At 36.0% G+C, this 27,183-nt stretch overlaps 2 protein-coding genes across 2 annotated transcripts; one reads left to right on the top strand and one right to left on the bottom strand.

The window, feature by feature from the left end:
* Positions 1-245: 245 nt before the first annotated feature.
* LOC125834585 (uncharacterized) lies at positions 246-11,676 on the top strand. The gene is made up of 2 exons (XM_049513725.1): positions 246-634; positions 10,947-11,676. Exons 1-2 carry the CDS (start codon positions 349-351, stop codon positions 11,327-11,329), a joined length of 669 nt encoding a protein of 222 aa, XP_049369682.1. The 5' UTR covers positions 246-348; the 3' UTR covers positions 11,330-11,676.
* A 610-nt stretch (positions 11,677-12,286) lies between these two features.
* LOC125834570 (aspartic proteinase-like) lies at positions 12,287-18,504 on the bottom strand. The gene is made up of 14 exons (XM_049513710.1): positions 18,425-18,504; positions 17,183-17,551; positions 17,023-17,083; positions 15,784-15,878; positions 15,594-15,706; positions 15,233-15,401; positions 15,110-15,149; positions 14,919-14,983; positions 14,160-14,273; positions 13,980-14,044; positions 13,723-13,876; positions 13,539-13,658; positions 12,702-12,790; positions 12,287-12,617 (listed from the first exon to the last, which is right to left on the bottom strand). The coding sequence occupies exons 2-14, from the start codon at positions 17,543-17,545 to the stop codon at positions 12,533-12,535; spliced, it is 1,533 nt and encodes a 510-aa protein (XP_049369667.1). The 5' UTR covers positions 17,546-17,551; positions 18,425-18,504; the 3' UTR covers positions 12,287-12,532.
* Positions 18,505-27,183: the final 8,679 nt, after the last annotated feature.

The raw sequence follows: 27,183 nt of genomic DNA on the forward strand, positions 1-27,183 counted from the left end.
TATAAATTTGACTAATAACACTTTATATAATTAATTAATAATAAATAATACTTATTATCAGTAATATTTTTTCTTCTTAATTTACTAAAATAAATAAATAAAATGAAAATGGAAGTAACTAAAGAAGCCCCCAACCCAGTACACCAACCAAGAACACCAAATTTACATTTCTAAAATATTGAGGGACCTGATTGTAATTAAGAGCCCTGTACATAAAATGCAATTGAAGATGCAAAAACCTTTCCAAATCAAATTCTTTCTTCTTCTTCTTCTCTTTTCTTCGTCGTGGTCGCCCTTCTCAGCTGACTCTCCTGCTCTGAAATCCATCCGTAGAAATCGATTTGAATTATGATTCAGTTACTTTTCACTTTGATTTTTGCTGAAATGGCATTAATCATCATCTTCGTCTTCAAGACGCCATTAAGGAAACTTGTTATAATGGGGCTTGATCGGTTGAAGAGAGGACGATGCCCAATCATTGTGAAAACTGTTGCTGGAACTGTCTTCGTGGTTATGATGTCTACCATCTACAGTGTTGCATCGATCCACACAAGGTGGGTTGATGAAGGTGGTGATATTACTCCAACTGATCAGATTCTTTTGGCTCAACATCTTCTAGAAGCTTCTCTTATGGGTAACTGAACTCTCATCTTCTGTCTCTCTAATTTAGTTTACCAGTTTTGATATTGACTTGTATATCCGATGTGATTAGACTACCTCCAATTATACTATTTGCACCGTTCCAATTTATTCGGCACCTTTGGATTTGATAGTCAAAACTTAAGATGTTTTAAATATTTAATACTTTTCAAATATGTAAATTTTATTTCTAAAAACTTAATTTCTTGTCCGAATTAATGGTCAAAACTAAAAATTAGACTATTGATATCCAAAAGCGCCACAATTTGACAGAGGAAGTACTTGTATTTCTGAAACTTATGGATGCAAATTAATTAATTAATTACTAAATAGATGAATAAATTTATATAAAATATGTGTGCGTGCACGGAGTAGAGGTAGATTCCGGATTCGGAGTTAGTAGGTACAGAGTCCTCTCAATGTACATACAGATTCTCAAATGTTCCTTCATATTTGTTGTATGCATATACAACATAGTTTGAGGCCTCATTTGTTTGTACTTGGGTCTAAATCTGAATGGTTTAGACCTTAGGTCATTAAGTGCATTTTTTATATTAAAATTTAAACACTTACTTGGTCTAATAGATCTTGATCATTGTGAACAAAGTCTAAATATAATTCAGAGATATTTTTGTATGGATAATTTTCACCACCACTATATTCATAACCACCACCAATTACCTTTGTCATCTCAACCACTACCACCACCATCCACCACCTCTGCCATCACAACCACTATCTCAACCAGTATTGTCACTTGTCACTCGCTGCCACACCTACCACCTCCGTCATTATTATATTCATTGCCGCCATCACCGCCTCCGACAACACTATCAATTGCTACCACCACCGTGACTAATCCCTTCTACTAACCACCTCAACCATCACATTTAGCACAACCACCAACACCATCATCAACCACCACTACCAATACCGCCAACTGGCAACATCAACCAACTCCACCACCACTACCAACACGGCCAACTACTAACATCAACCAACTCCACTATCAGTCTATCACAACCACCACTATCAATTGCCACCATCGCGGCAGTCACTACAACACTAACCACCTCCACCATCACAATTGCCATTAACATTACCGCCACTACCAACCGCCATCATCGCGTTACTCACTACTACATCAACCACCTCTACCATCACACTTATCACACTCACCATTACTAGCCATTAACACTAACTATCACCACCATCACTAGCAAACATAAATCTACATTCTTTATATCAAATAATGATTTATTTTATTAAATTTATGTTTTTTCTAATATTTTAATTACTTTTTATTTGAATTATACATTTATTATATTTAAAAATAAATAAATTATGCTCATTCAGATATTGACAACATCTTAATCATTTAAATTTGCATTCAAATATTCAAATGTCTTAATCTTAATGCAAACAAATGGGGCAAAGGTGTAAAAAAAACTATAAGGTTCATGGGCCTTGAAGCAAATGGGGTGAAGCAAAGTGCATGCTTCTTTGAAGTGAAACACACAGTTCACAGAAAATTAAAAATACCATAAAGATATAATCGAACTCCTCAAAAGTTGTGATTTGGAGAACCGACCTCCTCTAGTTGGGATCACTTTTTGCATCAGCGTTGGAAGTGTATGCTTCTCTTAAGCGTATGGCTTAATGCATAAAGCTATAACTCCTAAATTTACATCGCTTCATCACTATATGCAATGAACCAATGGCTTTATTAACACATGCTGTGCACGTGCATCCACTGCTTGTATGCAGGATCAGCTCTCCGGCATACAAACAGTGGGTTCACTTGCACTACCATCTCAGACTCAAAACTCTATACATACATACATATATATAAGAATATACACACACAAATGTATGTAGAAATGCACCTATCTATACAATAAACCTTCCTCTTGTTCGGATTTTTGAAATTCAATTGCCTCTTCTAAGATCCTTTTTTTTTTCCTTATGTTTTCTGGTATATCTGTTTTGCTGCATTGTTGTCTGAATTGCTGCATTTATAAACCGCAAAACTTTCTCTTCCTTTATCCCTGCAACTTTTTAACTAAATGATTTGAATTATTGTTCATATGTATACTGCTTCTGAAGTATGAGCAAAAATCAGTGATTTACTTGGTATTACAGATTTTATGGTTTATTTATTCACAGTGAAGCTTTTACCTTTTATTTCATTTTGTATGTAGTCTATACTAATTAGGTCTAATTGATCTGAATAATGTTGACTTTTCGGTTTGTTAGCTTAAGTGTCAAATTAAAGTTTGATTCTCTAGTTCTGTTTGAGAATCTTATTATATGATAGTGGTTCTATTCAGTCCTCGCTAAACATTGTTCTATTACTCTTGAATCTTGATAAGTGACATACTTATGAATAGTTCAGGACTATCTGTGTATTAATGATTGAATGGGGCATGCTACAAAACTGTAGATGCTAGTGACACACTTCTTTTTGCACAAGAACTGTTGTTGTCCTTATTATCCATTGCTATATAACATCATTCAATCTTCACTTCTTTAAGCATAATGGTGTTACAAAAACTAATAAGAATGCATAGTTTTAGTGCTCTTAAAAAAGGAGGAAACCTCATTACCTCATTTATTTTGGTAAAACTTTGGGTTAGGATGGAGTGGTGGAGATCTTGCCTTATACAGTCAACTTTGCAAACTTATGCATGGTTTTCTCCACCCGTGGCATCGGGCTATAGGCCAGTCAGTGCATATTGTGAATACTAGATAAAAAATCACTTCCTTTATCCCGTTTTCCTTTTTTTAGTTTGTCCCAAATAATGATTCATTTTTCTTTTTATGTGAGAAATATATGGCGAAGATATTATTGAATTGTGTATCTAAATTGTTACATTGAGACCCTATTTATAGACAATACATTGAAATCCTTTTCTAACTAGGATTCCTATTCCTATTCTTCTTCCTATTCTAAGTAGGAGTATATGTACATATTTCTATTCTAACACTCCCCCTCAAGCTGGTGCATACAAATCATATGTACCTAGCTTGTTACAGATGTAATTAATACGAGGACTTGTGAGGGACTTGGTGAAGATATCTGCAAGCTGATCATTTGACTTCACAAATTTCATAACAATATCTCCTGAGAGTATCTTTTCTCTGACAAAGTGACAGTCAATCTCAATGTGCTTAGTCCTTTCATGAAACACTGGATTTGATGCAATATGAAGAGCTGCTTGATTGTCACACAGAAGTTCCATCTGATCAATTTCACCAAATTTTAGTTCTCCCAACAACTGTTTGATCCAGACTAGCTCACAAGTTGCTGCTGCCATTGCTCGATATTCTGATTCTGCACTAGATCGAGCAACCACACTTTGTTTCTTACTCTTCCACGACACCAAATTACCTCCTACTAAAACACAATATCCGGATGTCGAACGTCTATCAGAGGGTGATCCTGCCCAATCAGCGTCTGTATATCCAGTGATATGCTCATGACCTTGATCCTCATAGAGTAGTCCTTTACCAGGAGCTGACTTTATATATCGCAAGATACGAACAACTGCTTCCCAATGACTATTACAAGGGGAAGTCATAAACTGACTTACAACACTCACAGGAAAAGAGATGTCAGGTCTAGTTACTGTGAGATAATTCAATTTTCCAACGAGTCGTCTATACATTCGGATCCATAGGAGTGTCAATAGGTCTACATCCCATCATTCCCGTCTCCTCAAGAATGTCTAAGGCATACTTGCGTTGAGAAATAACAATACCTGATCTAGACTGAGCAACCTCAATACCTAGAAAATACTTCAATCTGCCAAGGTCTTTAGTCTGGAAGTGCTTAAAGAGATGTTGCTTCAATTTGGTGATACCATCTTGATCATTACCGGTGATAACAATATCATCAACGTACACAACCAAATAGATACACTGATTTGGTGCAGAATGTCGATAAAACATAGAGTGATCAGCTCCACTACGAGTCATGCCAAATTGTTGAATAACTGTGCTGAACTTCCCAAACCAAGCTCTAGGAGACTGCTTCAGACCATAGAGTGACCTACGCAATCGACATACAAGGCTACTAGACTCCCCCTGAGCAACTTAACCAGGTGGTTGCTCCATATAGACTTCCTCCTCAAGATCACCATGCAAAAAAGCATTCTTAATGTCCAACTGATGAAGAGGCCAATGACGAACGGCAGCCATAGATAGAAAAAGACGGACAAATGCTATTTTAGCCACAGGGGCGAAAGTGTCGCTATAATCTAGCCCAAATATCTGAGTATACCCTTTGGCAACAAAGCGAGCCTTAAGCCGATCAACCTGACTGTCTGGACCAATTTTGACTGCATAAACCCAACGACAACCAACAGTAGATTTACCTACAGGAAGAGAGACAAGCTCCCAAGTACCACTCTTATGCAAAGCAGACATCTCATCAACCATAGCCTGCCTCTATCCAGAATGAGAAAGTGCTTCACCTGTAGTCTTAGGAATGGAAATAGAAGACAAAGATGATACAAAGGCATAATGGGGTGATGATAGACGATGATAACTCAAGAAGGTATAATGAGGGTTAGTATTTCGAGTGGATCGTATACCTTTTTGAAGTGCAAGTGGTTGGCTAGGAGGAGGCAAGTCCGCAGTACGAGCAGGGTCTGGCGCAAGACATGAATCATCTGGTACTAGTGCTGGACGCGGACGGCGATGATAAGTTAGGAGTGGTGGCACTACATCTGGAGATGTAGAAGTAATCGCAGATTCCTCAAAAGTTGGTACAGGTAAAACCTGAGGTATGGGTAAGACCATAGAAACATCAGGATGATCAGAAGAAGTATAGTAAGGCTGAGACTCAAAGAATGTAACATCAGCGGACATAAGGTAACGATGAAGATCATGTGAATAACAATGATACCCTTTTTGAACTCGAGAGTAACCAAGAAAGACACATTTGAGGGCACGAGGGGCTAATTTATCTTTCCCTGGGGCTAAGTTATGAACAAAGCATGTGCTCCCAAAGACACGAGGGGGGATAGGATAGAGATGTGACTCAGGAAACAGTATGGAATGTGGAACCTGATTCTGAAGAGAAGATGAGGGCATTCTATTTATTAAATAACAAGACGTAAGAACTGCATCTCCCCAAAAACGCAGCGGAACATGGGATTCAAGGAGAAAAGTACGAGCAGTCTCAATAAGATGCCTATTTTTCCTTTCTGCTACACCGTTTTGTTGAGGGGTGTATGGACAAGTAGTCTGGTGAATAATGCCTTGGTGAGTCATAAACTCCTGAAATTGGGAGGATAAGTATTCTAAGGCATTATCACTACGAAAAGTACGAATAGAAACACCAAATTGATTTTTTATTTCAGCAAAAAAACTTTTAAATATAGAAAATAACTCGGAACGATCTTTCATTAAGAAAACCCAAGTACATCTTGAATAGTCATCAATGAAACTAACAAAATAATGAAATCCTAAGGTGGAATTGACTCTACTAGGACCCCAAATATCAGAATGAACTAATGAAAAAATAGGCTCTGAACGACCCTCAGTACTACGTGAAAATGTAGCACGAGTGTGTTTCCCAAGTTGACACAACTCACAATCTAATTTGGATAAACTAGACAAACTAGACACTATCTTTTGCAGTTTGGATAGACTCGGATGTCCCAAACGTTTGTGAATTAGATCTGGGGAATTTGTAACGAAGCATGCTTTCAAGGAATTTGGAGAGGCAAGGTAGTAAAGGCCTTGTGATTCATGTCCTGTTCCAATCGTCTGTCCCGTACTGCGGTCCTGCATGAGAAAAAAGTCATCAAAAAAAGTTATGCTACAATGTAGAGCCTTCGTCAAACGACTAACAGATGCTAGATTAAAAGGAGAACCAGAGACATAAAGAACAGAGTCTAGGGTGACAGAAGATAAGGGTTTGGCTTTTCCAACCTCTTTTGGTTTTGTTTGGATCCCATTAGCTAAAGTAATAGCAGGAAGAGATTGTGAATAAACAATATCGGACAAAAGTGATTTATTACCAGAGATATGATCAGAAGCCCTTGAGTCCATGACCCATGATCCAAGAGCACTAGACTGTGACACACAAGCAAAAGAATTACCCGCAACAAAAACATCAGGTTGTGCAACCGAAACTACTTGTGGAGACGTTTGTTTATTTGCACGATACTGAAGGAACTCATCATATTTTGTCTGAGCAATATGAGCATTATTGGATGGTTGATTAGGTTGAGCACCATATGCTACTGGTGGAGATGTCTGTTTACTTGCGCGATTTCGAAGGAACTCATTATATTCCTTAAGAACAATAGGATCATAACTGGGTGGTGGACCATGCAAAATATAACATATATCACGAGTGTGTCCAGGTTTATGACAATGACTACACTTGGATCGAGGTTTTCCCAAACGCCCTCCCCCTCGCCGATTCTCCATAGACTGGTATGTACGCTTTTCTGTGGTTTGAGATGCAAGAATAGAGGAGTCCACTTTGTGACTGGAAGGTGCAGCAAGACGAAGCAGACGAGAGAATAATTCATCAATTGAGGGAACTGTAGGACTGGCTAGAATCTGGTCACGCACAGTTATGGTCAGTAGCAAGTCCAGCAAGTGTAAGAACTAGAAACAATGTATGCCTTTGCTCTTGTTGCTTTTCCACGTTTGTAGTGATAGGCATCAATGTTTCAAATTCCTCCATGACTGCCTGCACTTGTCCCAAGTAAGTAGACATATCGGATTCTTGTTTCTTTAAGTTGGTCATCCGAGATATCACATCATAGAATCGAGATATGTCATTAGTGTATAAAGCACGTGCCTTTTCCCAAACTAAATAGCATGTCTGGGATGGGCGAAACAAGGGCATCAACTTAGAATCAATAGAGCGCCAAAGGAGACTACATAATTGGGCATCCACTTTCTCCCATTGTGCTTTGGCTTTTGCACCTTCGTCACTAGACTTTGTCTTTTCATCTTCAACCCAAGCATTGTTTGTTAAGTGATCGTGAATACCTTGACCTTTGCACCACAACGTAACTGAAGAAGCCCAAGCTAAATAGTTTGAACTTCCCATTAATGGTTCTGAAGTGATTGTAAGGCTTGAACTTCCAATCCCCGTATTTTTGGAGCCAAAAACATCACATTCGAAAGACATTTTTCGAAATTTGACTTGAAAAGAGCTGGAAACTGCCGGAATCTACCCACAGTGGCCTGAAAAATCTGATTTCACCGGGAACTCGCCGGAAACTGCCTGAAAATCACCAGAACCCTAATTCCGGTGATCAGATCTAGAGAAAACTGAATGGAATCTGGTCGGAAATACTGGGCGACCTCAACAGAAGAAAACAACTCAAAAAAAGATGACCGGAGCAGCAGTCACGCGCCAGCGCGTGAACAGATCTCGTCGGAAAGTTTCCACCTCCGACCGGCGCGTGGGGGCGCGTGGAGGGTTGTTTTTCGGTGGATCTGATTGGGGTCCGGTCGCCTGAGCTTCCCGGGCCTCGTGATGGTGTTGTCTTTCGCACAACACCTTCAGAACGAAAGATGACACAAATCAGTCCCAACCGTCGTCGCCGGAATTTGACACGATGACTTAAAATTTCTCACCAATGCTCTGATACCATGTGAGAAATATATGGCGAAGATATTGTTGAATTGTGTATCTAAATTGTTACATTGAGACCCTATTTATAGACAATACATTGAAATCCTTTTCTAACTAGGATTCCTATTCCTATTCTTCTTCCTATTCTAAGTAGGAGTATATGTACATATTTCTATTCTAACAGAAACTATATAAGCTTGTCATTCCCATTTTACCATTAATGACAGGATTTCTTAGTACTCACTTGTATAAAATTTTCTTTCCTTTATACGAGGAGACAAAATAAAAAGACATCTAAAACTCTCACCACCACTCATTTAAAAGATAACTTTGGTACTTCCATATATTTGGCTTATATGTCAAAATTATTCTTCAAATTTTTAACTCCCTGCCTAGCAACCACCTTAATGGAGGGAGTACTATGTGGGTACTGCAGTTGAATATGAACGGCTAGGTGAATATGCTCTGGCTTTACTTTCTGCTTTCCTCTACAAATTACTTCCGACCAAAAGTTCATATCTTAGCCGTAGAAGAGTGTACTGAAATAATGATCTATGGATTATACTTGCTTGATCAAACTCTATTTGATCTGTTCTTACTGTCTGCATCTCAACCATTCTCCTTCACTTTGATTCTTTTTTTCCTTTTTCCTTTTGGGGGAGGGGTTAATCTATATCTGTGATAGCCTCATCTGTTGGTTTTTGTATTTAATTATATGTTATACGTTCGTATACCATAATTTATTTTATTAATTCTTTACATAGACATTCCGAGGGTTCTTTGGAAAGGCAATTTAGTTTTCATTCAATACAATGTCTTTAATTTCTTCTTAAGTGAGCATTTAGCAACTACTCAATATGAGAATGGATGATTTGAGTCCAACCACAAATTCAATCTACTTTTATGTTCTCGCCGCCACTACTCTGCCTTCTACTGTTCTAATTAACAGATTATTCAACTCTTATGAGAAGGAAGTAAAAGGTACACATTCAAACATGTCATGGCCTGGTGTTGGTCTTTCTGGCTGTTTATTTCTAAGCTAGAGTTTTTCTTTTAGTTGAGATGCTTCAATAGGCATTCTGCCAGATTCTTGAATCAGGGCATTGTCACTGAGATAGTTCTGAAACTTGCATCTGTGAAGTCACATTTGTGCTTACTGTCTAGATGAACTACGTTGTCCTCCTACCCTTGTTCTCCCTCGTTTTTGCCAGCAGAGGCAGATCTAGAACTTGGAGGTTCTGGTTGCACACTATCTTGAACGTAGGCATGTTGCTATTTACTCTATCCAAATAGAGTAAACATTTGGTCTGTTTGACCAACTTTGGGTTTCGGTTTGTGTTAGTTTTCTTTTTATTTATATAGACAAATGACTGAATGGAAAAATGTAATAATTATGATAATTTGGCACATGGCATACAACTTAGAAGAGGGAAATTATTTATCTTTTATGGTTAAAATAAAGAGAAGAAAACTCAAGTCGGTAAAATTTCATAAAAGAACAAAGATCAACAAAGATTAAGTTAAAAAGTTCTATAATTAAGATATCATATTGATGTATGCCCTAAATGCAGCTTACTAAAAATGTTTTGTGAAGTGCACCAGATAGGAATCAAACACAAGTCCTTGAGAATAAAACTTGACCCTCCACCACTGGACCTTTCGGTCTATCATTTCTCCTGGTGGCACGATCATTAGTTATTCTATTTCTTATACACGTATTCATACAAAGTCTAAACCGAGGCTTTCAGGTGGTGTGGCACCCCCACCCTTCTACATAGATCCGTGCTGCTGCTAGCCCCCTTTTAGAGTGATGCCCATAAAGAGAGTTATGTCACTGTGGAGTGGTTATATGGGTGTTTAACAGATAAGAGTATTGCTCGATTCTTCCCTTGGTTTGGTTTTGGAAGTTTTTTCAATCAAAAGGAATAGAAGTTAAGACTAGGAAGAATCTCAAGGAAATGGGCTAATAGGGCTTTGATCTAGTGGTAAGAACATAACGTATAGTGTGTGGGTTAGGAACATGTCATGGGTTTGAACCTGCCGCCGACTGAAGTTTGGTATTTAAGTGGGGAAGGGTAGAGGGGCAAGCCCATTAGTCATTGAATTGAAACCGTGTGCCACTGGCTCTTGTGGATTTATTGATTATTAAAAAAAAATCATTCAAGGGAAATGCTCATGGATCAAAGATAGAGAAATTGGAAGAACAGTCCTGCATGGACATAGTTTTGTGCAAGCTATTGATTCTTTTCAAGTCATCTTGTCACAGTGATGCATAAATGTTACTAATGATGGCTATGTTTCCACTTTTACTGCTATGAGATGTAAAAGGAGCTAGCAAGTGATACTCTCTTTTTCCCATATTGTAATGCTAAGTATATTTAGATGTGTATTAGTAAGTATTTGTAAAATGTGGTTCACAAATTCTTTCTCACTTGCAATCAACTTGATATGTTTTCCTTTTGAGGTTTATCTACAGCCTGGTCTTATAGTAAACTTAAAGTTATTTACTAGAGAATTTGCTTTGTATTTATGGATTAATGCTGGCAATTGTATGGCATGTAACCTTTCTAGGCTTTTTTTAGTGTCTAGAAAGACATCTGATTTGAGGGAGATGTATTGCACTTTATCCCTGTCTTTTGTTCCCAGTTTCTTTTGGTGTTGTTTGACTTTTGGATTTCACAATTAACCTTGTGTGCAGGATTCTCCCTCTTCCTCGCCTTTATGATTGATAAACTACATCATTATATAAGAGAACTTAGTATAAGGAGGAAGACCATGGAAGCTGTGAAAAAGCAAAACAGAGCCTTTGAGGATGGAAAGAGTGGAGCTTCAGAGGAGATCAAAACTTTGGAGGGAGAGGCAAGTGCATTGCGTGAAAAAATTAGGCAGCTGGAGTTAGAACTGGAGGAGAAGGCCAAAGAAGCAAGCAGTGCTGAAGCCAATGCAGGTGCTCTAAAAAAGCAGTCAGAGGGATTTCTTCTTGAATATGACCGCTTACTTGAGGAAAACCAAAATCTTCGTTCTCAATTGCAATCACTGGATCGTACATTGTCACGTTCTGATAGCAAGAAGGTTTCATAAAGAACCATGTCCCAGCCGTGTGAAAAGACCTGCAATGATTTTGTCGTAACGTCCCTGCTCAAAAGCTGGATGACAAGCTCTGAGAGTGTTTTTCATTTTTCTCTTATCATAGTCTTCATGTCGTAAAGAATTCTGCGATGCAAAAGGGGTTTAAACATTATGAATACTAGAATTTTCTTCTTTCAACATATAGTATAGTATACTCTATCATCAGGAAATGTGATCCGTCGTTGCCAACTTCGTCCACTAAGACGGCTTTCCAGAAAGTAGGCGTAAATTTGGTGATGACATTTCTGTAGCTTTGTTAAAGGGTTCCTTTAAATGCACTTTTGCCCATTCTTGTTGAATTCTCTTATTTTAACTACTATCACTTTAGCTCAAAAAAGTTGTCCTAAATTAACTGTCAATTTAGGAAATCCAAGACTATAGTTGACAATTAATTTCAATTAGACCTTAACATTAAAAACTCTCTGGTGGAAGATATGGACGAGATCGAGGTCGTGGAGGCAGAACAAGTTACAATTCACATGGACAACATTCAAACAGTTCCTCTCAGTGGCAAGGTGCAACTAATTTGGTCTTACAGCACTCAACTGCTATCATCATTTTGAGCATGCCTATCAAACACAACTTCAAAAGTCAGATGATCTTGTTCTTCATATTCAGTTTACAGCGACCTAGTCCTAAATGATTATGAAATCTTAGAGTGTGTTCGATATGATTGGAAATGTTTTTTCCACGAAAAGTATACTGCGTTCAATACACAAACACAAAATATTATCCTAAAATCATATTTCATTAGGGAACTCATTTTCTTAGAGAAATTGTTTCTCAAAAATTTTGACCAGTCCAACATGAAAATAATCAGAAAATAAAGTCATTTCAGAAAATGTTTTCTTCCATACCAAACACACCGGCCTTAAAGATGATACAATAACTGATTTCTGTAGCTAAATTAGAGAAAGAAAATGAACTTATATTATTCTTGCACACACAAGGAACAATTGATGAAAAGCTCTCTTCACAAATATCAGTAAAACACACAGTATATAGTAGCAGTGCTACATCACGCAGTCGAAGAGAAAAGGCAAATATTTACAAGTATGGTTTTTCTAACGCCTTGGAGTGTTCATACATTCAATCCCATTTGTTATATCTCTCTATATATATTTAAGAGGGGTGAATGTAGAGGCATTAGTTACATTAAGCTGCTTCAGCAAATCCAACTCTGAGTTTGCCATAATCGAAGACGGTGTGATATCGACCCATGAAAATATCACCCAAGATCCTGTAACCATATACAGTACAGCATTAAAAGGATCGTTGGCTATTTATAAGCTTCGAAAGAGAAAACATATGAAGATAAATTTACCAGAGAGGTCCACGGGGAGGAGGAATATCCAAGCCAATGAAGCCACTAATACATTGTGCTTTATCACCCTCGCCAACCTTGAGTATGTACTGATAGCAGGAAAAGAATCCAAAATCAGTACATACATTCATATCTAAGACAGCAAGTTAAAAGGAACACAACTGGAACAAACTGAAAAGGATCCACACATCGACTTGAAACTTTACACATTTAATGGTGGAAAATATTCATTGGAAGGACAGGGAAGACTCGGGAGAGGTGGTCTGGTAAAGAAAAGTTGCATATGGTCATAGTGATTTTGTGTAGTACCTGAACTCCTTTTTCTTTGTAAGATAAGGTCTACCCTAAATTCTTCAAAGCTCACCCTCTTTACTAAACCATACAACAAACAAATTTAGAAAAAAAATCGAATATGATCAAGTGATTTGGTGTGCACTTGATGAGTTTTCTTCTTTGAATGATTAGTTCTATGCTGAATCAGACCTAACTTTTTGTTAGGGGGTGGTCAGGGGGTGAGGTGTGTGTGTATGTGTATGTGTAGGAAGACAGTATCTAATCTGGATTCCTTGGACCTTCTCTCAAGCTGTATGCCTTAGCAAGGTTGTCAAGTAATATACTTCCACAAAAACAAGTACCTTTACAAAGCACAAAGATCATATGCAGATTTTCTTAGATATCTAAGTTGGAAAATATGATATGTAAATTGACGTAAAAATCCAACTACTCACAATCTCAAATATAGAAGTACTTCTTGTTTTTTTTCTTTCATGTTTTGACACATGTTGCTCTAGAGAGGCATAGCTAAGTATTACAGTTAAAAACCATTTTAAAGCATACCTCATTGGGGGAGAGGTCAAACACTTTGCCACCAATTGTGAAGGAGACTGTAGGCATGGAAGAAAGCTTGCCACAGTCAACAGCTGATTCTCCCATTGGGCTTGGGAGACGCTCGCAAAGCTGTCAGTCAGTCAGCAATCTGTATCGAACAAAAGGAGAAAATTATAGCGACAGGACTTTTTACCTCGTTCACATAGTCCAATATGCGATCTTGAGTCTGGTTTTGTCTCAGTTGATTCTCCATCCATATGACTGCCATTTCACAAGCAGAGCACATACCATCGTGTGGTCCTGCTGATCTGCCAGCTTTCTCATTCACAACACTCTCAATTCCCATACTGCAGAAGAAGGCCACAGAAAGATCCAGCATTTATATCAATATGATGGATTAACTAATGCACTATATGGTCCCCGCAGGGCAGATAGAGCCTGAAGACTAACCTAACTCCATGAGTTCCATCAAAAGTGCATACTCCAACCTGTGAGCAGACCTTCTTTGGATGTGCCTACTTAAAAACTGACCAATGAGATAATCGGGAAAGACAAATAGATGCCAACTGCTATTCTGCAGTAATTGCACATCAAACAAATGAAAATGCAGTTAAACAGTTGAATCCTCACCTCTGCTAACAGCAAATCCATGATTGTTTGCCCGTACTGCTGAATTACAGCTTTGCATTGTTGGCTTGCAACTCCAGAGGCTCCAATAGCTTGATTTATCATAGTAATTACAGTCTGCAAGAAAAGGGACGTTTTGAGACTGCTCAGCCTTGGAAGCATTTCAGGTGTACAATTGCCAAGACAAACAATTGCAGTTTTTTCTCGTTAGATTATATTGATGACATTTATAAAGTTAACAAGATAAAACTGGCTACAGTTTTCAAGTTGGGTAATTTTCTTCTCAAATAGAAGAAGCGTAAACAAATAAATAGAGAGAACGATGAAGGCAAAATAAGAAGCATCACACTCATTGAAAATATCATAAAAGCAAGACCATCAGCAAGAAGCAAAAAACAACAGTACCTACTGTGGCAGCTTTGGCCATTAAACAGAACAAGCCAAAGAAATAAGAAGATTTACAGAACTTGGCCCAACCCAGCTAATAAAGCTAAAAGATGGTATATCCAAAGACATAATCAATTTCAGTACTGTCCTCTATGTGAATGAAAAATTAAAACACAAAACAGAAATGAACTTGTTAATAACTCATAAATCTTAGGAATACATCACTTTTGTAGCGGAACAAGCTGTGGAAGGTTCAGAGAAAAAGGAAATCGACAATGCAATTCCTGGTACTGATGGTGGAAACAATTAAGAAAATACTACTAACAAAAAATATTGACTTGTTTAATGTTCCAAAATGAGGGCTATATATATTACCGTTGGACCAGCCAAGAGAGAAGTCCCTGAATCTGCTATAGCAGAGCACCCACTTTTACAGTATCCTACATAATATGTTCATGTTAGAAAACTCAAATGAAGTGCAGATTCTATATCCAGGTAGAGACTGACTTTCAGCAATAGCTCCTAATTTGGCAATCCAATTCAAAAGGTACAGAAGCAAAACATACCGGTAGCTTTACCATCGATCAGAACATCACCCATGTCAAACTGCCAATCATATTACTAAGATAAGATAGCAGTTATGCAAAACATAAACATGCAGACAGTATCCAATTGATGGAATAACCCACCTGCCAATAACCTTTCCTCGTGACTGGGACATAAGTGATTTCTCCCTTAAAGTGATTAGGATCAACACCACCAAACACGATTTCTCCCCCTTGCTCTTCCTCTGTGTTTCGGTTGAGCCAAAATGAGAAGACAGGCTCCTTGATAAGGCCCTGTTTGACCATGTTGTACCTGGAAGAGACAGAAGATGCTGCCCAGGTTAATTATCAAAGTGAATTTAACCAAAAAAAGACATCCAGCATATCCTACATTCATGAAAATTTAGTCCTTAACGTGTTAAGCAACATCTGGAAAAGAACCGGTGTAGAGCATGAATTTGGTCTATGGGAAAGAAAGAGAGGAAACAAAGCATCATCCACGTACCAAACTGGAACAGCATTTCCAACAGAAATCTCCTGGAATCCAAGACCCAATATACCATCAAATTTGGCTACCAAAAATGTGACGCTTGGTTCTCGGGTTGCCTCAATAAATTCCTAATACATTAACACCTTGAGATATGAGATTTATACTTCAAGACAATTTAAAGCAAGTGAGGGGTGATTGTAGTTACCTGATCTGTTACCACAAGATCACCAACTTTCACATTATCCTCACTGAAGAATCCAGAAATAGCTCCACTACCATACTGAATTGCAGCAGACTCCCCTGTATGCCAAATTGAAGAATTATCACGGACTATATCCCAGGAAATACAATGCAAAATAAGGTATTGTGGAAACATTTGACAAGATCGATTATATTATTCACAAGGTAGGAGCAAATTAACACATCTAGTAAACCTAGTCAACTGCTATATAGGCTGTATCAGATCGATATATGAACTGCTAATGGAATTGTGATAGAACACAAATGCAACAATAACTAGTTCTTTATGCAATTATTTTTTATGAGAAAAACTTGCAAAGACACAGATGCAAAACCTAGTTAATAAGGAAGAAGTAAGATCTTCCATCCATACAGAAAGAACCAGAGGTTAGAATCACAACTAGACACCAAAAAGCTCACCGCAGAGAGAGCATTTATCAGTGTTGTCAAAGGCGCGCTTAAGCCCTGAAGTGAGGCTCAAAATGTGTTGAGCGCTTCGCCTCGCTTTATGTGCACTTCTGTTGTCGTATTCAAGATTTTAAGGCAAACTTTTCCTTGCCAATGAGCTTCTTTTGAAGAAGTGACACTATACAATTGATATTTCACTTTATCATAATTTATTTTTTTTCAATTTCTTTGGTCATTCATGTTTATAATCATTAGTCTTGGACTAAAGACATATATATATATATATATACATATATACATATATTTGTATTTTTTCTCCCTTTGCACTTTTTATCATTAAAGCCCATGCTTTATTTGCACTTCGCGCTTAAAGCACCAATTGACCTTAGAGCTTTTTTGCGCTTTTCACCTTTGATCACACTGGCATTAATGTTCTTTGCAAAATCCAACCATGGTATGTACTGAGAAATACAAAATAAACAGCCTCCATTTATGTCCCAACAGTCTGAGACATACACTCATCATTTAACCTTTCCAAGAGAATTCCTTGATGCACCGTGAGAAACACACAAGGACAATAAGAAAGGTGGGTACAGGGAGATAAACCTCCGGCCCTCTGAGAGAAAACCATGTACACCCCACCATATTCCATAATGAACAAGAAGGCACATATTCTAAAGTTAGCAGCATTCAATAACTGGCATTAGAAGGCAGCATATGTTTCACACAGCAACAAGCTAGCAAATGACTGTAAGAAAATATTTGCATCCATATACAAAAAGGTAAAATAACATACCATTCTTCTTATAAGTACTTGATAGGCTTGATTTGTATTTGGCATGAAAGAAACAGGGAACCTGCAACAAGATAGACAATCATCAGATTCAAGACGGATGCATGGCTAATGTTAGCATTCGATACTATGCTTTGTATCATAACCATGTATAAAAGCTTACAGAGAAATAGCACTTGGATGATGGCACCCACAAATTCGAGCTACCAGTGTCAAAGATCACAGTGAACTTTTGAGGTGGAGTGCCGACACCAATCTCCCCAAAGTATTGAGCATCCATATAGTTCTTCAGTGCTACAATGTCTGTATCCTCAGAGTCCCCAAGTTTACCACGGAAGTTATACTTCCTAATAGACGGCCTCAGAAGGTCCCCCTCCTTGGACTCAAGGCGTGCAGCAAGTCGGTTGTTATGATCAAATTTCATTTTTTTCAACCCAATTCTAACAAAGCCATCATTTGATGAGGAGGCTAATGGAAATAACAGTGCTGAGAGAAACAGGGCAACAAGAAATATTTTTGCTCCCATATTGACCTATTAGATTTCAAATCATTATTCATTTTAGCCAATCAATCAAGAAAAAAACACTATGATAACATTCAACCAAGACAAATAAATAAATAAATTCTTCTTCTTAATAAACCATCAAAACCTCCTAAATCATGACATTTCAGCAAACTAATCACTTGCAAACTCATGGTTTAGGCACAAAAATTATAGGAAAATGCTAAATACTAACAGCAGCAGCCGAAACTAGATAAATCAATTAAGCCTCAATTCGAAAAGCTAGGTGCAGTTATAGGATTCCTCTATATCCATTCTATCCCAAGTTCCGTACCCAATTCAGCATTAATTCAAAAATAAATGCCAGAGAATAACAAAAATCAGGCCCTTCATCTCAGAAATTTGTACAATTTCTGGTCCTTCCAACTAGTACTACATATTATCACCTAAAAAACACTTGGAGACAAAACCCCTCACACCATGCAAAGCATAAACATAGATAAATGTCATTAGACCTGAAACATGAAAAAATTGACTAAACAGCAAAATATATAATCCTAAACTCCCCTATTACCACCAGAGGTGGAGCCAAGATTAAGAGTTTGGGAGTTTTAGTTCACAAATTAATATACATATATATTTAATTAATTTATTAGTACAAATACAAGATCTACGAAAAAGTTATTGAGTTCGTCTGAACCCACAAACCCCCATGTAGATCTGTCACTGCCCATTACCATAAAAATTGAAGCAGAAATCCAAAATGGAAATAAAAAAAACAGAAATAACTCTTCCATTCCTGACCAAAGAAAACAAATGTGTATAAAGCTAACCCCCTCAAAAACCATATAATCTGAATGTAGATAACACAAAAATTGAAAAAGGATAACAGAAAATACTAACCAGATTGATGAAGCAAAGATAGGAAAAAGGGTGAATGACAAGAAAAATTCCTGCATGTATAAATAGGAACAAGAGAAAGAAAAAAAATCGAGATCAGCTACTCCTTTGATCTTAGCCGTTAAATCTTAGAATTAAAATTGGACCGTTGATTTCGTTTTTAGATCAAAATTCGCTTTCACGAGATTTTTGTTTTGAGAAAGCAAAGAACAATTAGTAATTTGATCTGAACCGTTAGATTGTGAATCGACGGTCCCGATGAGAAAATAATGGGGAACAAGGATGGAATAACGTGACGAAAAAGGACGGGGTTTATGGGGGAATAATATAACAGAAAGCTTACGTGTTGGAGGAGATGCATGCAGCACTTTTGCCTTTTCACCTCACTATTTTTCTTTTTCCATGTTTCTTCTTTTTTATTTAATTTAATTAATTTTTAGAAACGTGCATTGAAAGTTCATCTCAAAATATTTAAGATAAGTTATGTAGTGCAAATGATTTATTTTAAAGGCATATCATAAATATACCATTTAATTTGAATTCAATTGTCATCTATGTTCTCCGACTTTAATTTGGATGTGCATAAGTAGACACATAAACTTATATAAAATTGTATAAATAAACTCACACGTTCAACATGACATAGATGTTATGTAGGTTGTGAGAATTGTCACGCATAGAATGTCATGTAGGACACGCGTGTCTATTTGTTCAATTTTATATAAGTTTAAGTATGCACACCCAAAATTGGAGAGCATAAATGACAACTGAAACCAAGTTAAAGTGCATATTTATGTATTATGCCTAAAGCATTAATATTCAATGCATAATTTCCTAAGCTCTAAACCGATGAACATCAAGAACCTTCTTCGTTGAGTTAAACAAACGCATGAATCTAATATTGCAATAATAATATAAAGACATTATTGTTTCAAATAAAAAATGAAAAAAATAATCTTAAATAGTCTTATGCAATTAAAAAAAATAGATATAGACAAAAAGTTAAAAGAATATCATAAAGTATCTCAAATTTATAAATTAAATATTTATAGGTTATAAATATTTAAAATATATGAAAATTATGAAGAGTAGAAATTTAATATGTAATTAGGTATGAGTTAGGAAAATAAAACTTCTAAAACAAATAAAGAAGGAAATGATAACTAATGGATTTAAGAACAACAATTGCTACGTCAACATAAACAAATGCTTATTTAACTCTTAAAGGGAAAAAAAAGAAAAAGGTATCGACCTTTATTAGTATTTGAGATTTGTTAGGCAAAGAAAACAGGTCAATTTTTATTTATGACTCCAAAGTGTTAATAATCAGAGATAAAATTAGAAAAAAACACAAAAAGGGAAAAAAAACATATGATATATTTATGTTATATTATTTTATTTCATAATAACGACAATGATTCTTTTTTTTACTTTCTAAATTGAAGAAAAAAATTATTAAAAAATAATTTTTAGATTTTTTAATAAATCGCATAAATAGGAAAAAAAAAGTGAAAAACAATGTTTGTAGGTTTATGTTTTCCTCTGCCATTTTGATTGTATAATCATTATCAAGATTAGGATTAGTCAATAATAAAGAAATAAATGATGGCCCAAATTTGAGAAAATGATCAAAATAGTCCTTGATGTATTGCGGTTACTTTATTTTGGTTCTTAATATATTTTAGGTGATTGAAATAGTCCTTCATGTATAACAAAATGTGTTCAATTTAGTCTTTTATCCTAAACTTAACAATTTATCCCTAAAAACTGTTAAATATAACTGTGGGGCCCACATAACTTACAAAATTCACTATTTTTACCATCTTTATTAGCTCAAAGAAAGAGGTTTATGACCATTTTCTCTAACATCTAACCACACAATTCACAAAATAATTATTGTAAAAAGGTTGAATGAAATGGATCATCAAGAATTTTATTTGTCGGTAGAACGTAACCAAGATAGAAAATTAAGTTAATTGTATAATCTAGGAATTGAATGGTATAATATTTGCATTTACGTTGTTCTTGGTACTTTCTATATACATGATTGATTTTGTTAATCTATTGATATTTCATTCCTTTGGTAGGTCAGCGATTTTGATTGTTTAACGGAGTAACGACATTAAAACAAAATCGCTACCCCAGTAGCGATTTTGCCCCTTTGATTAAAAAAAAAAAATTGATGTGCCCTTTTGAAATTTTTGTCAATTTTTTTGCCCTTTAGGCTCCGGACTCTTTGATTAACCTTGTTCTAAAGCAATATTTCTTGATAAAATGACTATTGTAAAACATAAGAGCCCCAAATTATTCTTTTTTTCTCATAAATTTTAGAGTGGAAAAATGATTAGAAATGAACTCATTTCTTTACGACACTGATTATTATTTGATTTTTTAAAAGAAAAAACGACTATAGAAAGATAATTCATTTATATTAAAAGTTCTCTATAGTAGAACATTTGTGGAAAGGTAAAAGAACTAAAAATGGTAAAGTCCAAACTAATGTGTTTAATTTATAAAAGTTTATTTTATTTCAAATTACCAATGTTAGGACGTATACCAAAACTCCTAATAGACTTAGAGAACTTGAAATGGAACTACAACAAATTACAGTAAAAGATAAAAACTGTACGGCAATAACACTTTAAAGTCTTAAATTTTAGAAAATGATTCTTATAAGGTAAAATGTTATTTTATTTTGAAGTGCTTTTATTAAATGACTTCCTACATAGTTCAAATAAGAAAGAAAAAGTTTGATAATTTAAATTTTAGCTGATCTCAAAGTCCTAAATATAAAGACAATTAAATAATAAATTTTTAAAAATAGTAAATGACAATTTTATCTATGGTAAAGATTTTTAATGTAGGGCTAAAAGTTCAATGAAAGCAAACAAAACAAATCAAAAAATTAGGTTAAAGACAAAACTAAAACAACGTACACTTAAATGCTATGAACTTAAATTAATTAAAGAGGCAATGTTTACATAAAATTATTTTTTTCTATTTAAGTACAATTCTTAACAAAATAGGCAACATATTTTTGTTAATTACTGGGGAAAAGATTTCTTAGAACTCGTTTGAAGAAGTTGTCAATGTGATAAACAATATAATGTAGAAACCAACCAATATGTAGTAGACACGTGTATGAAGATACTCTCATCCTTGCACATAAACAACTATTTAGGAATAAAGTTTTATTAAAATAATAAGCAAAAATGTTCTTGAAAACATTTAACAATGTTTACATAAATAGGTTGAATGAAAGGGGCACCAAACAAAGAAACTTGTATTCAAATAACGAGGGAATTTCATAAATAGCAAAGAGATTAAATATAATAAGCTTCCTTAGCTATATTGTTTAATTACTCTCTATAGCTATAGTTTCATTTGTAATGGGTATTTTTATTTGTATAATTGACTTACCAATATACAAGTAGGGTTAAGTATATATAAATTTTGTATTTATACATTTAAGAATTTTCAGAACTTATACAAATCAAATGTATCAACATGATAATTATATACAAGCTAGGGTAATCATATACAAATTCTATATTTATACAATTAGAAAAATTCAGGATCTATACATTAATTAGGAACCGAACTATACAAATTTTGAATTTATATAATTAAGAATCGAATTATACAAATTCTGAACGTGGGCCACATAATTATGATTGTAAGTTAGTGGCGAATGATAATTTAAATAAGGGGACTTGTGCTAATTTAGGGGGGAGCGGGGGGGGGGGGGGGACTATTGTGTACTCATAATGGGGCCTAGTTGTAACATCTGGTAAGTTGAAATAACTATGAAAAAGCTTGAAATTGGAAATAGTCATTTTTGGAACAAAATTCTAAATCTGGAAATTTGGTTTAAGTGTGGGAAATCAGTGAGTTTTGGCCAACTTTGAGGAGTCATAACTCCTAGCTCCGGATGAGTTAGGAGTAGTTCCAGTTATGATTGTAAATCTTGTGGAATGATATTTCCAACGCCACCGAGTTTGCTCGATTTCGAGTTCGTATGAGCGAGTTATGCCCTTTGAAAGTTGGGCAGTTGGCAGGGAATCCGTCCGGAAATTTTAAGGGCATTTTGGTCTTTTCCCTAGCTATTTCTTTTGGGGTTATATTGTGTGTTAGGCTGATTTTTGGATCATTTTTGTCCCATTTTAAAGAGTGAGAGCTAGGGCTTGAGAGTGAAGAGGAGAAGAAGAGAAGCAAGAGGAGATCAAGCAAGTTTCCGTCAAGGATCGTTGTGGATATCGTCGGGGGTGATCCCTACTAGGTATGTGAGTTCATAGTGTTGGGTTGATCCTTTCCCCCACACACCAAACTCGTTTTGTTTTCGAGAAAAGATTGGTTATATTGTTGATTTTGTTGGGTTGTGTTGTTGATGTTGTTGATTGTGTTGTTGAAGTTCTTGTTGGTTGTGGGACATGATTTGGTTGTGTGTTTGAGTTGAATCTCTTGTATGTTGAGGGATTTTATGATCCCTAGTGTTTGGGGTTGAATCCATTGAAGTTAGGGTGGTGTAGAGTTGGGAAAAAGAGGGAGAAAAGTCAGATTTTCTGGGCAAGGAGCTGGCGCGTTGCGCCTGCCAGCGCGCCCCAAAGGGGACTTTGAAGTCCAGCCTTTGGGGCGGCGCGCCTAGCAGAGCGCCAGCAGGTCCCTTTTGAGCTTCAAGGGTTGGCGCTCCGTGCCTTGCAGAGCGCCAAGGACGCCAAGTTCCCCCATCCTTTACACACTTTCGCATGCATGTTCCTTGGTATTGTACCTATGTTTTATAGTTGTTTCCAACACTCTAAGGTACATTTAGACATCCCGAACTCATCCATAAACATGTGATCATATACCTTGAATCCATAGTTCAGTTCAAGGCAAGTTAGGATTGAAGTTAAGGGAAGTTAGAGTCAAGTCAAGCAAAGTTAAGAAGCAAGTCTCTGAAGCTTTTCAAGAGTCGTTATTGAACGTTTTATCTTTGTTTAAGGTTCAAGTTCAAGTCGAGTAAAGAGTATAGAGTTCAAGCCAAGTGAAGAGTCTCAAGTTTCAAGTTAAGTCGAGTCCATTTCTCAAAAGTTATTAGGGAACTATGTATTTCCCAAAGAAGTTTCTAAATGTTTTTACATTTGAGTAAGAAAGGAACATCAATTCCAAGAAAGCCTTTGGGCTAGTTTTTGAGCAATTATCTCAAACTAAAGAAAGATGTTTTTAAAACACTTATGAGATAAAGTATATTTTGTTGGGAGTAGTCTTGAGCACCGAGTTGGGGACACGAGTTCATATTAACTCAACTCTCCTTAAGAACCATGCGGCCAACATGGGATTTTCTCGGGTCATACTTTTTAGATGATCACGAAAGTTAAGCTAGTGGATCTACTTAGTAAAGATAGCTTCCTATACCACGGTCAGGTATAGGATGGTCCTTGGGCAACGTGAGGTAAAACTTTGTATCACCACTAGGGCTCATGGTGATGATTGTTGGTTAAAGAATCTCCCACTAAAGTTATATTACTTTTATTTAAGTAAAGTTGAGTGTGTTATTGTTTTATCATTAACGAGTTAAGTTGTTTACACTATTTTTGCAACCTTTATATATTGCATATGTCTTATTGCTTTATATATTGAGTTCAGTTATTCATAAGTCGAACAGAGCCAAGGTAAGTGTTCTCTTGCACTATTTTCAAGTTTAAGTTGCAGTTTAGCTTTCCATCTCGCATACTCGTACATTCAATGTACTGATGCCAGTTGGCCTGCATCTTATGATGATGCAGATTCAGGTACCCCAGATCAGCATCCTGCACGTCGTTGATCCAACTGAGCACTCCAGAGTCAGTGGTGAGCCTCCTTGCATTCTGGAGGACTCAATCATTTTGTGTTCTTAGTTTTGTTTTATTAGGGTGTTGCGGTGTTTGTCCCAACATCCATCTCAGTATTTTAGAGGCTTCATAGACAGTTAGTCAGTTAGTTTTGAGTCTCTCATCTATGTATATATGTAAATATTCTATTTTGAGATTTGAGCTGCCTTTGTGGCCAGTTTTTATAAGTTAAGTTGTTTTGTAACCTTGCATTTGCATTGATCTATTCTGTTGAGTTAAGTTTTCGCTGAGTTAATAAAGCCAGGCCAAGGGTTCGCTTGGGGCCAGAAATGGTCTCCGGGTGCCGGTCCCGCCCAGGGTGTAGGTTCGGGGCGTGACACTAGTATTTGGGTCACTGATATATTAGTGATGTTTGGGGTTGTCCAATTGATATATGTTTGCATGTTTACTACTTTTTTTTATCACTTGTGTAATGTATAATGGGGAAATCATAGGGGAGGATATGTAATGACATCATGCTGATAATTTCATGCGATGAATCTGTTTATGTCACTTGTGGTTTTAAGTATTGTTCATTGTGATTGTTGATTGATTCAGATACCATGCATGTTGGTATATGAATACTAATGATTGAATCGGATACCACATTTGATATGAGTACTAACTTTGGTTGGCTCGGGTATCATATTAGTACACAAATAATGGTTGGCTTTGGGTATCACGCCGGTAAACTAACATTTTGTGTGTTGGTTCCATAAGAGTACCAGATATGTGCATTTTATCATGTGGGACATGTTTCATGCATTAATTGGTTGGTTCTAAGAATTGGTTGGTTTCATGATATTGTGACTAGGAGTCTATGTATTCGTGATTGTTGTTATATGTGACTGGCATATTTTTACGGTATTGGAAATTGTGCATATGCAGGAGCTGACCCACATGGGGCTATCTGGGTGCTCGAGCACCCATTAACCTCTTATCGAACTATATATACTTATATTGAAATTATGACAGTATCGTATACAGAAAAGACGAGCACGCAATGAACAAATGACTTAGTTTATGCAGTGGTTGTAAGTGGGTGCTGAAGGTCATAAATTGCTTGTGTATTCCCAAGTTTGATTTCTTGCAGGGCCGATTCTTTTATTTTAAAATCCAACTTTTTTTTTCTACCTTTTTTTTTTTTTTTCTTTTCACCAACTGTCTTTTTCTAACTTTTCTTAAACAAAATTTCTTTTTCAAGATAATTTTTATTCTAATTTTTTGTATTGATTTTTTTGGCTCTCATATTTAAATATAATTATCTTTTCACTAAACTTTCTAACTTTTCTTAAACAAAATGTCTTTTTCAAGATAATTTCTATTCTAGTTAGTGTTTCTTATTGATTTTTTTTGGCTCTCATATTAAATATAATTGTCTTTCTTATGACAAGTGTTAAATTGTACATTTATATTTTATGATTGATAGCTTAAAAAGTAACCACGATCTTAAAATCTTGAATCGGTCATTGTTCATGTCTATTGTGCAACTTAGTCTCCCAAATATAAACAATTCATGATCTTCCATGTCTATTTACTCCTTCTTTCTCATTAGTATAATTAGGAAAAATGAAAAGGTAAGGAAAAAAATAATTTGCTCTAGTGCCTTCATTTCAGTTCTCCAATTCAACAGCAAAAGTCCTCCTTCTCGCTGGTTTGCCTTTTTGGTAATTACTATTGTATGTGAAGGCATATTGTTTTGCCTCCTTTTTTTCTTGAACCAATCCAAAGAGTCCGTATGTCTATTACATTGAATTGAAAAAAAATAACGCCTATGTTGAAGAATTTTAGCTCGCAATTACGCTCTTTGATTGATACAAGTTTATGTTAAAAATAGTGAGCACCCATAGCCGTAAAATCCTGGATCTGCCATTGTGCATATGAATCCAAGGTGAAAACTAAGAGTTTAGGCAATGTTATACTAGGGGACTGGTTATGGTTGTTCGGTGGTTAGAACACACCTGAGAGGGGGATTTGAGTCAAGATGGCCGAGTTGATCTAAGGTGTCAATTACAAGTATTGGTATGAAAGGACCAAGATAGTAGGTTGGTTAACAGAGTTAGTGATGGTTTTGTATTCGGGAATCTCTACGTGATAGAGGGGTTAGATTATGATCTGATATGAGGGTTGCATACAAGTGGGCTTGGGAAGGTTAAAGTGGCAAGAAGATCGATTGAATATTTAATGGTAGAGTTGACAATGAAATGAGGTAGGAGGTTGGGATCAAGTTGCATTAGCTATGAGTATTATACCTGGAAGAGTGGAAACAAGTGGATATAAACTTGGGTGGTGGAACCTTCATATTGCATGTTTCTTATATGATTATCTATATATATTATATTATGTGGTAGGTTCAGGTCGATCGATGATGTCTACCAGTATGCGTGTTTGTACTAATACTATTCTTGCTATGTCACTTGTCATAGTCTAGTTGTATGGTCAGTGATGTTTCATAGGTCTAGACAAGGATGATCTCCAGCAACTTTCATTTGTTTTCCTTATGGTGGGAGTTGTGTCTTATTTTCTTGTATAAACTGTACTTCTTTAGTAGCTCTTGTACATGTTCAGACTAGTTCCTTAAGAGAGGTTTTTCGGTCAAATGTAAAAAGTTTTATTTAAAGATTGATGTTTTCATGAGTTTTAAAGTGTTAAAGAAATTCTATAGTAAATTAGTTAATTTTCACATTGCCCATTTTTAAATTGGGTGGAAGAGTTCTCTTATATATCTAGGTGTTAGAGTAGATGCTCACACGGCCCGGTGGGTTAGGTCATGACAACTTGACACAAATTTGATATTGCAAAAATGATAAATCTTAAATGGTACATATATTATTGGACTGTCTCTATGATATAAAATAAAAATCAAAACATACAAAATAGGACAACCTGTAAGCTAAGGTTAGAAAATCTTGC

The sequence above is a fragment of the Solanum verrucosum genome, unplaced genomic scaffold (assembly GCF_900185275.1).
Source record: "Solanum verrucosum unplaced genomic scaffold, falcon-dt-bn FXZP01000287.1, whole genome shotgun sequence".
In the NCBI taxonomy this organism is placed as follows: Eukaryota; Viridiplantae; Streptophyta; class Magnoliopsida; order Solanales; family Solanaceae; genus Solanum; species Solanum verrucosum.

Excerpts from the sequence above, each read along its gene's own strand:
- LOC125834585 (XM_049513725.1), top strand. The coding sequence starts at position 349 with ATGATTCAGTTACTTTTCACTTTGATTTTTGCTGAAATGGCATTAATC. Across the intron at positions 635-10,946 it reads TCTAGAAGCTTCTCTTATGG|GATTCTCCCTCTTCCTCGCC; the intron begins GTAACTGAACTC and ends CCTTGTGTGCAG.
- LOC125834570 (XM_049513710.1), bottom strand. The coding sequence starts at position 17,545 with ATGGGAGCAAAAATATTTCTTGTTGCCCTGTTTCTCTCAGCACTGTTA. Across the intron at positions 14,984-15,109 it reads GATCGATGGTAAAGCTACCG|GATACTGTAAAAGTGGGTGC; the intron begins GTATGTTTTGCT and ends CATATTATGTAG. Across the intron at positions 14,045-14,159 it reads TGGATTTGCTGTTAGCAGAG|GCACATCCAAAGAAGGTCTG; the intron begins GTGAGGATTCAA and ends GTTTTTAAGTAG.